This window comes from Aythya ferina (genome assembly GCF_964211825.1).
Source record: "Aythya ferina genome assembly, chromosome: 4".
Taxonomy (NCBI): Eukaryota; Metazoa; Chordata; class Aves; order Anseriformes; family Anatidae; genus Aythya; species Aythya ferina.
The window spans coordinates 23,423,170-23,435,462 of NC_140300.1; the positions used below are offsets into that span (position 1 = coordinate 23,423,170).

General features: G+C 38.1%; 1 protein-coding gene across 5 annotated transcripts in view; it reads left to right on the forward strand.

The window, feature by feature from the left end:
• The window catches only part of NWD2 (NACHT and WD repeat domain containing 2), a 56,708-nt gene that overhangs the window by 14,092 nt on the left and 30,323 nt on the right, over positions 1–12,293 (forward strand). The window contains exons 1-3 of one of the 5 annotated variants that reach the window (XM_084518383.1): positions 1,001–4,833; positions 6,548–6,636; positions 11,575–11,691. In XM_084518383.1, coding sequence (XP_084374509.1) covers positions 11,641–11,691 — 51 coding nt within the window. In that variant the 5' untranslated portion in view covers positions 1,001–4,833; positions 6,548–6,636; positions 11,575–11,640. Of the gene's footprint in view, positions 1–1,000; positions 4,834–5,045; positions 5,101–6,547; positions 6,637–11,574; positions 11,692–12,293 lie in introns of those variants that run through there. The other 4 variants (XM_084518384.1, XM_084518385.1, XM_084518382.1 and 1 more) reach the window with 4 other exon arrangements.

The following is a 12,293-nucleotide window of genomic DNA, read 5'->3' on the forward strand; positions in this document are numbered from 1 at the left end:
TGTAAGCATATTACACCCATAACAAAACTTAGAACTCTCAGCAAACAAACATTTGTTTTACATTAGAACATTATCTTGTGTGAATAATAAGTATATTAGTGTTGAAAGACTGCTGGTATTTGGATATAGGAACAGCTTTTCCCTTTTTTCATGTGAGTTCCATACTGATATTTCCCCTAAATTCTGTATTTTAACATGGGTCTTGACCTCTTGTATTTTGCTAATTGCCTCCTTTTTTAATATATATAAATTGACAGCTGGGTGTAATTGCTAAACCAATAGGTGGCACTGGTTAATCACATTAACAATCAAGATGCCGGGTATTCTGTAAGTAAGATGTCACTGTGAAGTGTAGCCAACTATTAAGGTGTATATTTTAAAAATTAATAAATAAATGTTCTATATATGTTATAAATTTCTCAATTCACAGAACTGATAGAAGGGAAAATTTCAAACAAATATGTTTAAAAACTGCATCTCAGTATAAAGGGTCATAGTTTGATGTGGGGCTAAAAAAGAAGAGCTTCCTTTTGGGAGACCTGAAGGTAGACACCTGAAGCTTGGTGGTGGTGTTTGGGAAGGGGACACTGGAAGAAATAACTGAGACCAATCTGTTCCCTTCCCAGTCTACCTAAACAGTCTTGAGGAGCTTTGCATGTTTATTGTAATGTTCTCTACACACAGAAATCCCAAGGGAAGCAAATGCCAACAGTGTTTAGTGTTAATTTTCTAGGAAGTCAGGGTGCTGGGAAACTCAAGTCATTTTTCCCTCTCTTAGCAGCTACATGATTCAAACTCATTGTTTGCAAAGTGCTCTGAGATTCTCAGATGAAAGGCACTATAGAAATGCAAATAAGTTATTATTATGGTATTATTTTCAGAGACAAGGTTTCCATAATATTTAGGGACATTTGTTACCTATTGGTATTCAAAGCTTTTAGTTACAGGGGTAATACACAATGCTATTGTGCAGTATTAGTGAAAAAAAAAAGGCAGTTTAAAAGGAATAATTCAGTTGAATAGTTGTATGTGACAAGAGCATACTAGCATTAAGAGGTTTGGCAGCCACTTCCTTGCTTGGTATGGCTGCTAAGTAATTTTTAACCTTATTTGCATCACATCCTTAGATAATTCTTGTACAGAAATTCTCACTGCAGTTAGTAGACAAAGGTTATAAAACGCACATTTTTAATATCATAATGCATATAAAAATTCCCATGGCAAGAATCCATCCTGCCCACCCAGCAAATGTAAGCAATTAGAATACTTCAAGGAAGAGAATAGAAGGTTTCTTAGTGGGTATGCATTTAGGACTGCTTCCAAGATGCCCTCTGCTCATCCAGGGTTTCAGACCTATGTGGATGCACAACAGATCCCAACACTGTGTTAAAATAAACTTATTTGTGTGCATTTACACCAGCAACTAAGCTAGCAAAGAAGTAGGCTGTGAAGGAAGTGAGGTCAGGATCTCCATGCAAGCTTTGGTACTGATGCATTGCAAAACGCTGGGACACTGAGCACAGAGAAATGGCACAGGAATTGTTTCTTTAGGTAGGTGCAAAGGTTCAAAGGAGCAAGCAGCTCTTCCCTGGGTGACCAGAGGTGTAACGATACTGTGCAAACACACGGTAACAGGATGGGGCTGAGCAACCTCCTTACAGAGCTGTGTCAAGCCTTGGTTGGGTGGAAGTCGTGGTGGGACAGCAGCCCGTGCACATGAAGCAGCCTTTCCATCGCTGTGCCTTGACTCCAACCAGTGCAACCATCAGCAAGAGAGGGTGGGCAGCCTGCACTCTGAGGGCCGAATCTCTCGTTCTTGCAAACAGGCACTTTCACAGGGCTTCAGTGTTAACTCCTGTTCGCTCTCATATATGTTTTGGAATTATCTTCAGCTGGGCTATCTTCCATGACATATTTTATCCCAGAGATTAATGTTCAGCAACTGTTTGTACATACACATCATCTGTTTACTAACACGAGAATGTAATATGTACTTTCCCTATTAAAAATAAAAGTGACTTTAATAGGAAAACAGCTTGTGTTTGAAGGTCAGACTTTAGCATGGAAATAGTTCACACTGAGAAGGAGCACCCTGGAGTACTGTAATGAAAATTGGCAGTGATTTGACTGAGCTGCAAGCCTTCAGAAATCACACCTCACACAGTTCTGCTTAAACAGTGATTGCCTATTATTTGGCAGAAAGGCTATAAATGTGTACGTGGCTAATTTGGTGCTGTCCTCAGAACTCTATTAGGGATGCACAGAGAGCAGGAAGGCCCTGATGGTGGTCTCAGCTCAGCATTCAGCCTCATCAAAGCATCTGGTTTCTAAGGGTCTCCAGTAGGTCTAACCCCACTGGAGCCAGCTGTCGTTTTTCATTGTCTATACAGCACGTCAGGAAGAGCCTGTCTTCTACCTAAAAGTAGTCAAGAAAAAAATAAAACAGATTTCAGATCAGCTTTCTAATCACGAGCACTGACAAAAGGTTAACTGCAGCTGAGGCAAAGTGCAGGACAGGTAGGCAGGACAGCGTGGCGGTAGACTGGCTTATGAGGCAGCAGTCAGCAAGAGCTAGCACCTGTGGGAAAGGTGTGTGCTCACCAAGACACTGTCTTACTTGAGACAATGCCATTTTTGTGGTTGCTTTCAACACTGGAGATGATCTTAGGGTTATTATTTTTATGCCTTGACTTACAATTTTGCAGATACAGTTTCATTACCACAGTTTGTTGTGGGCCATCAATTGGATTTCAGAGCATCCGAATTACCATTAGAAGGTGCATAAAGCTCATCTCGCAGCTCCTGTCTCATGTTGTCTGCTAGAAGAATGTCATTCAGCTAATCCGTTCATCTGTAGCAGCAGCCTGGAAGCTGGAATTTGCCTGCGTGACATTCTTGTTGTTGGGAACTGCCAGCTTCACAGATTTGCTGTCACTGTAAATCAGGTTAGATTTTATTTAATTAAACCAGCTTATCTGCCATCCATACTAATTATTGTAGCTCTTCTTAACTAGATGCAATTCTGTTTCCTTAAAGTTTCACAAATTATTATGAATACAACAGTTCTTCAGTTTCATTAATGTAGTCACCAGACTCAGAACTCCAATTAAACAAGCATATCCCATTAGAGTTGGAGGTAGGGATTAAAATACAGGATAGGTATGCTGGGTGTTTTATCCAGAACACCTTTCTAGTTGAAGGAACGTTTTATCTCTTTTTATGTGATTTACAGGGTGTTAGAAACATAGCACTGCTCTTGCAGTGTGCTGTTTTGTTTTCTGAGCAAGCCTCTGCAAGTGATGCTGCGGGGAACAGTACCATGTCTGAGGCTAGAGCCGGTGAGGTTCTGCTGGGTGCCTCCTGGGGACATAAATGGCAAGCGGCAGAGTGCGGGCTTATCTGTTGTATACCTATAACAGGGTATTTCCCATCTATCATTCAGTCACATTTCCTCTTAATTTCTGCCTTTCCTCAGTAACTTATATTTTTGTTGTTCCTGCAACTTAGCTGATTTCAGTTCCCTATTAAGACAGTCTTCTGTCACGCTGATCATTTAAGTAAGCACATATAGTAATAGTGAATTGGTGCTTCCTTAACAATAAAGCTATAGTTGTGACTAATTTCAGATTACAAAGGGGCAAGAATCATTTTTATTTTAGCTCAGTAACCAAGTAGTAAGATGGTTTCCAACAAAGTTTATTCTCCTCAGTTGTGAAGATACAACGCTCTGTGTTTTGGTAGACTTCGGTGAGAAAATGTGCCTGTGTTAAGGCAAAGAAAATAAAATACATTGTCTTGTATCAGTGCTTGATCTAAGGGCTTCAGTAGCTGTGAGGGGAAGAAGAAAAAATGTGAAGTATGTGAAATGAAGCGAAGTACACGGGTAGCTTTTATGATAAGTTACAAGAAACACTGTGCAGTACAATGGCTCCAGCCAAGTACTGAGCAAAGTTGCTTTGGAGCAGAAATAGCACTGCTGCGTCGGCACACTGCAGCCCTCAGGCTAATTAGCCTTGTTAGCTGTGTACTACATCCTGTAAGAAAAGGTTGACTTAGGCACTCGGGTATGAGAGAGAATTAATGACTGTGGATCCTAAGGAGGGAGCAACTCATCCATCCTTCGTGCTCATTTATGCAGATCTGGGCTGTAAGCGTTGGTTTTTGCACTCCTTTCCTAAAGATTTGCAGGATGTATCTGTGTTCATCCAGAGCTGGAGCACATTTCTGAGATCATCACCATCTAATACACTTCAACTCACATCACTGAGCAGTCTTGGTATGCATGAACTGTGTTTCTTTTGGATGGAAAAAATAGACAGGTATGATGTACTCCAAGTACTTGTGGGGGTTAAGCCCAAATGGGGTTGAAATCCCCCAAAACAGGGAGCCCAGATGACTAAGCCTGTGAGTTTTTCAGAGAGACTGGATTGCTGGTTGCAAGAGGAGCTCAGGAGGTCATCTGGGCTAACTTCCCTCTTGAAGAGTGCTGCCAGCATCAACTCGGTCAGCCATGGGCTTGTCCAGCTGGGTTTTCTAAAGCTCCGAGGACAGAGAGGCACAGCCTCCTGGACAGCCAGCTCCAGCTTCTCCTAATGTCCATGTGAACTTCCTGAGCTGTAGTACATTGTTGTTGCCTTTGGTGTGCTGGCACTGCTAAAAAACCTTGGCTTCACATGTTTGTAACTGCCCTAGAAGCAGCTGTAGGCTGTTGCCCAGAACTGGGTGCAGCACCCCTTGTGTGGCCTCTCCAGTGCCAAGGAGCACTTCCCAAATAACTTCCCGAAAGGGAAACGAGAGAGTGAGATCAAGCTTCTCAGTGTAGCTCAGAACAGGGTATGCCCCATTTCCAGTGTTCACTTCAGACATAAAAGAAACTGCACTGCAGATTTAGGATCTTCCCTTGTGTGGTGTGCCCACAGCCGAATAGAAATTCTGCAGTGGAGCAACATGACTTATGCTTCTGGATCGTTCTTGTCTTCAGAAAAACATAGCATGTCTGGTGGATTTTAAAGCTAGAAATCATGAATACATAAAATTGTTGTTCTTAGAGAGGATGTTTTATGAAAACTGCCACACCTCTGACTTTTTTCCACATCAAAGGTTTGTGGAGGAAGAGTTGTGGTAGATAAGATTGAGTGGATTAAGCTTGCGGTTGTACTTTTGAGCCTTTGTGGTATAGCCTTTTTCCATGAATGCAGATTTCACAAGAAATAATTTCTCTGGAGGTGTTCTGGATTATTCTCTGTTTATAAAGAACAATAGTATTTTTAGCACACATTTGTGAAATCCATAATTTAATTCAGTACGCTAAATTCTTAATCTCCTCCTTGGTATTTTAGTATACCTCTGAAATATTACACAACCTCCTAGAACTGTCAAAATTTAAAAATAAATAAATAATAATATAAATCTGTGGCCTTGGTTCTGTGAACAGACCTGTGACTTTAAATGTATCGACTGTGGCTGTAATAAATAAAACATTATTAGACTTGAATACAAGTCTTTGGTTTACAACAATATGGGACTTGTTAAATCAGTTTTAACCTATTCGTTTGTTTCAGTGTAGTTATACAAACACTACTTTAACTGCATTAGGTGTTCTCCATCATTCATAAGTCAGCGCTTTTTTTGTATCCCTTTTTTTGCAGTACATGGTTTACAACAGTTGTGTTTTATTTGTGAAAATAACTTCTTAACAGTGTCAGCCTTCTGTGTCTTAACGCAGGCAACGCTGGCCACAAGCTAGGCCTAGTAAAATCTATCACATACGTTAATCTTATTTGGAGGGACAATAAAATATATTACCTACACAAGGTCTAATTACAAAACAAATCTACTTCAAATCTGACTGGCTGTTTCTTGAGTGATATGTTTTATATGAATGTGCTCAGACTAACTTGCACAGACAGAACATAGTAATAATTTTGTCATCCTATTACGATATTGTACTTTATTATCAAAATATGTCATTCTGCATGAGGAGAATAACATGATGTCAGAACTGCACATTTAGTATGCTATCAGGAATTACCTGGACCAAAAAATACCATAAGTAAGATGCTATTATTTCCTTCTGCCTTTTAAGGTACTATCAGGTTGAAGTTGTTGAGAAAAGTGATAGCATTTGACACAATGTCATTAATTAACGTTACTAGTTTATTTCTAAGTGCAATAGTCGGTTTCATCTTTGGTGTATCTCTTTGTTTTATGTTTCTAATTAGTAAAATACAACTTCCTAAAAATTAAATTGAAGTCAAACTGATAAATTCTTATTGCTGAATGGCAAAATGAATTCAGCTGCACTTTACTGAAATATACACTGCACATGAAGATAGGTATTGAACCTGATGTTGCACACATAAATGCAGTTATGTGAGACAGAATAAAGTACAACATACAGTTTGGAGATCAAATCCCAACACTAGATTTTCACCGGGGGTGTGTTTGTGAATTTTAAGTGCTCTTTTTATGTGGATAAATCAGTATCTCTGACTGAAAGAAAAGTGTTCATACAAATATTGTTAGTAACATCTTTTTCCCAACACAGATACAATAGCAGAAAGGAATGCCCTGAGAGAGCATGTGTATCCTAAGCTGAGAGAATTCTGCAGGGAAAACTATGGCCTGGAATTTCAGGTAGGTTTCATTGAATCTTGCATTATGATAAATACTATTTATTGCAATTAACTCTGTTCAGAATGTATAACATTTCTGAATATTGTATGTGTTGTCTTATCACTGGTTAAATAGAAAATTACAAAAACTATATTTCATATGTATGAATTGTACTGCACTGATGTACCGAAACTATCTTACAGGCAAATTTGAGGTAAATCCAGAACAGATGAAAAAAATGCACAGTTTTACAGCACGGTATCTCACTGTTGGTACAAGCAATACAGCAACCAAGTGACAACTTTCACATTAGAAACTTAAAAATCCACCTTCATTTTAACTGTTTAAGGATAAATAATATCAGAGCTGAAATACTGTGCTCAGATTCTAGAAACCATACGAAAGTTTATGTCTTCCCTTTGATATATTTTTAATTTAATGTCATCAGCATTATATTTCATCATCTGCATAGTCCCCTAATTTTTTTAGCTACTTACCAGTTTGTCTTCTAGTCTAATGTGGAAAATGATTTAACCAGGTGAGTATTGAAAATCTGATTTTAAAAAATGAATGTGGAGTATTTCAACAAAATTCCTATTGTGCTTAAATACTATGGGATTTGCTTCCTTTAGTGTCAATCATAACATTCCCATTGCTTCATTCAATTCAAATTTTCCTTTGTACTGTGGAAGACACATAGACAAATTTGGTAAGAGCCAATTAGTAAATAAAAACAGTTACATTTGATTTAAAATGCATTGAGTTTGGCATCACAGTTACATTACTGATGGTTTTAAGTCAGATATATCCTCATTCACAATCCAGTAAGGTCAATCAGACCCATTTATGTCAGCGAGCCTTGAACTGTCTCTCTGTTAAGAGAAACAAATGCGGCATGCAATGTTGTAAAAATGTTCAGTTTTTCAAAAAATCTGGTTCTACATCTTCAAGCCTCCGTCACATATTAATGTTAGGATCCCATGATCACTGACCCCAGAAACTCATCTCTTCCGAGTATAGCTTCCTTGACAACAACTATTGCCTTTTAGATAGCATCCTGTTCCTCACAGTGTGTTATTCCTGATGTACGTGCAGCTGGCTTTTAATCAAAATAACAAGTTCTTGAATTAGGATATTTGGTCTTAATTCCCTGAGTCACAATGGAGTTGCTGAGTCTGCATGGTGGTAAATTCCAGAGTGATTTCTGATTATGGCTATATAAGAACTTCCTCTGAAGGTCCTAGCTCATCAGCTGATTGGGGAGCCCCAGGTGCAGTGGTACATGCAAGGAATATCAAAAGATACTGAAATAATAAAACATTTCTCTCCTGTTACTACCATGTGATATTCTTGGAAAATGCCAATATAAACTCTCAGCATCTTAATTTCTCAGTCATCTTTGAGGAGACATGTCAGGGAGAGGAGGGAAATGTCTCCTCCAAACAGATCATAATGCCATGAATTCTTAGTGGGAGAAAGCATGTCTGTCTTCAGCTGAATTGTAATGTAGTCTCTAGGGGAGGAATAATTGAGTTTACTCTAGTTGATATTCATGGAAGCAAATTATTTTATCATATAGTTTCAACACCAGGAGAGTCCATATGTGATATGAGGTCTGAGAGACAGCTCCACTGACACATTTCTGGAAACAACTAGAAAGTTATCACGTTACCGAGGAAGCACAGTAGAAAAACTTGCACCCAAAATTACCAAGGGAAAATAGTAAATTATTCTGCAGGAGGCGCTGAGGTAGACTTTATCAAAGCATTTTTTCTGCCTTTCCTACTCCTGATGGATTGCGTTTCTTCTGTTAGCATGCAAAATAAACACTGCAGATGTTAGTGCAGTGGTGTCCAGAAAGTACTATGTACTTTTCAGTTACAGAGTTACATTATATTTCTCTTTGCAGACCAGAACACATAATGTTGCATCCTGTTACATGATCCTGTACTGAACAAATATGAGTGACCTAAGGGGTGGCTACCACAAAGGCATTACAATATAAGCTGTTCTGAAAACACCCTCTGCATGATAAATCATGACCTAAGTGAAATGTTCCAAGACAGTTCCAAGTTCCAAGACATTCATTGCTCCACCTACCACTGAGTCATCTGGCTCCACTGATAAGTGCTGCAGGTGTTGCAAGGCATGAGATCTGTCAGGCATCCTAAAGTTGGTGGGAGCTGTTAGGGAAGATAGCAACCTGTGTGTGGAATCAGAACAGAATGTGTTAAATCGCTCTATGGATTTTATTGCTCAGTGCACTTCATTTTCTATTGAATCAGCAAATATTGCTGAAAAACAGGTATTGGTTAAAACAGAAATAAAGTTAGCAGAGAAACACTCTTCCAGAATGCATGGTATTTTATACCTGGAATATAATATTTTGGAGGCGTGGGGGAATACAGAGTAGTTAAAGAAAGTAGTTATAATAGAGAAATTTTGGAAGGTAACTAACAGTAGTTAATTAACAGCATATTGTTCTTTTGTTCTTGAGAACAATGGGCTGTTTCAAATCATTTTCACTGTGTGAAAAAAGTAGAGTCTTTGTATGAATGAAAACTTTCAGTGTCTGTAAGCAGTCAGATGCAATAGAGATAAAATTATTCCATTTAATTAGAAAAATCTATGAAACTATCACAGCGGTAGGACAAAAGCTAAAACAAACAAAAAGAAGCACTGGATTGTGAATGAGAAGTCTCCATTAGGTGACTTGTGTGGAACTAACCTCAAGCAGTATCTGCCTATCTTGTTGCACTGGCTTTTGCACAGAGCACTGGTTGTCATCTCACTGTGACAGCCTTACTGAATGTAAAAGTGGAATCAAGCCATTCTTCCAAGTGTAAGTAAAAATACACTTCAGTATCAGACACAGATGTCTTCCTGTTTCATTTCTTTCATTTAGTAAATCATATTTATTTTAGTTGGCACAAAGAATAACTGATAAGCTTCTCCATTTGAAATTGGTGGTGCCTTCAAAGGTTTGATGGCTAAAACATTTGTTTTTGCAGGACAAAATTATACATTAAGATATTATGTACCAAAATTATGTTACCCAATAAATATAATCTATAACCTTATAACACTTGGAAGGCAGGTGCCGAGCCCCTACAATACACAATATCCCAGAGAATTTCCTCTTCACATTTACAGTGTTATCAGATTTCTGAACAGTTAATTAAAATAGAAATTGCCTTTATGTTTCAGATGAACTTGAGCAGCAGAATAAATTTCTTCAACCACTAATTCAAATGTTTTTGACTGTATGCTAAGATGCTCTAATTTTATGACTAGAATACTTAAGCTCTATCATACATCATTCAAGTAATCAGACAGCTGAATACAATATGAAGTTCAGGAATGAAGTCATGTAGATAAATAACAGACAGAAAAGAGAAAGCAGAGAACACTTTTTTTTTTTTTTTTTTTTTCCTAATCAGATTAAAAGAGAAAGGGCAGAGAAGAAATCAGTGAAAATGAGGGAGATAGGAAGGCTGTTTGAGATGTGATATTATAAAGCAGAAGACTCTTGTTCCAACAAAATTTTTGAACGAAGAGTCTGTAAAAAATAAAGATGCTAAGTGTATTTTCTTGGCAGCATAAGCTACAATGCATTTATACTTCGGGCTGTTTCACTCATGATCAGTATATTACCTAGTGTGTTTGGCAACAGAGCTCCTACTCCAGCAAATGCTGATACAGGTCCCAAACTTTTCTACCTGAAATAACCAACAAGGCTGTTGGTAGTAAAATTAAACATGGGCATAAATAGTTCTAGGATTAAACCTTGTCATTTATTGTTATGAGAAATTTCCCAAGGAGATTAACCAGCTATACACTGGTGAATTTTACATCAACCCACTGTTAGCTCTTATGTTAGATCTTTGGGCTGATTTTTTGATCTGTTTAGACAACAATCAGTGGTGTGTTTGTGTTTCTCACAGCAAGAGCAGGGTGCTCTCACAGCACAAATAATTTTATAATAGGTAATAAAATAATTTTATAATAGGTAATATTCATGTCTCAATACAATTTTGATTTTATTTTTTAAAACTGGCAGTTTGGACTTCTTTGTTCAAGGTACATGTGTAATGTAAGCTATCAACAGCAGCTTAAACTAGGGCATAGTAGCATGTACCATAAGTTTTATTCCAAAATCTATAAATGCATACATATGATCCCTATTCTTTTAATTTCAGTTGTCCACAATAAGAATTCAGCCTCTTAGTTAAAATGTGTAGTGAAATCACACTTTATCACTTAATTTCTTTAAATAAGTTTAACATCCCTATTCCAGTTTCTGTCAGGAGTTTGTTTGCATCCCATTACCATCACAAAGCTGAGTCTGCAGCTATAAATGAAAGGCTGAGCAGCAAGCTGTCTGCCATTGCATATCTGTACAATCTTTGCTTCCAAAGTAACAAAGACCAGCCAACAAAGGAAGCACGATATTACAGAACTGCACATATTCTTTCTTTTGAGCCATGCGCACAGGATGGTTTTATATCCTGTAGCTACAAGTGACATGGGGTGTCAAGTCCTAGTCTTGAATATGATCTACAGCAAAACTCCCATTAATTTCCGTGAAGCCAGGATTTTATCAATGCTTTTGTCATTATTCTTACCTATCCATTACATGCAATCTAGTAGGAAATAGAGACTACATCAAATCAAGATCTTGTCATGCTAATCTCTTCCCAAAAATATGAATGTGAAATGAGAGCCTGTCCCAGTCCTAGAGTGTACTTACAATCTAAACAGAAAAAGAAAAATCTGGGAGGGAAAATAGAGGCTCAAATTGTTACTGCTTAAGGAAACCCTGTCAGCCTACATGAGGACTGGATATAGATCTCATTGCCTTTCATAGCAATGCAGAACATGCTGTCAAAATTATTTTTTAATTTGATAAGTAGAAAGAGCATATGTTACATTAATATGTTATATATTATTATTTTCCAGGTCATAGACTTATACTGGGGAGTAGAAGCAGATGAATGGGACAGTCCTGAGCTGCAGAAGACTCGCATGAAGTTGTTAGAAGATTGCCTGAAAAGTTCTGCAGGTCCATGTTTTGTTGTGGGTATAAAAATAATGTTTTCCTTTACAACAATAGTAGCTTTGAGCTATCCTAACATGTGCAATAGTAGCTTTGAGCTATCCTAACATGTGCAATTCAGTAACAAATGTATTCTTTTCTTCTTTCTGAATATTTGATATTCCTCACTGTACATCTGCTGTACTGCAAACAACAGTTTCCCTACACAGCACTGTACAGTAACTGTGACTATTCCCTATGAGTGGAGAGGAGGGAAGGATCTTTCATGAGCAGTCCCTATAGCAAGTTGTATTTAAAAACCACAAGATGTGATTTTACTACCGCCACAGCAAAAGAAGACGGACTGCTTGTGTAAGGAGGCCACCGCTAATTAATTCTTGGCACTTCTCAGACATGAATTATTGGCTGGCGTAGAAGGACTTAGCTGTAGAAGCACAGCAGCAGGCAAGAGCTATCTTCTCTCATCTGGGTTTTGCTGTTTTGTGTGGTAAGCCCAGGACAAGTTAGGATGCCATTTGTTAGTGCGTTGAAAGAATGGAGGTTACAGACAACCTAGAGAATCTAATTCTTTGATTTTTCCTGCTCGCTGCCTTCTCTTCGTTGTTGCCAGACTACTGCTTTT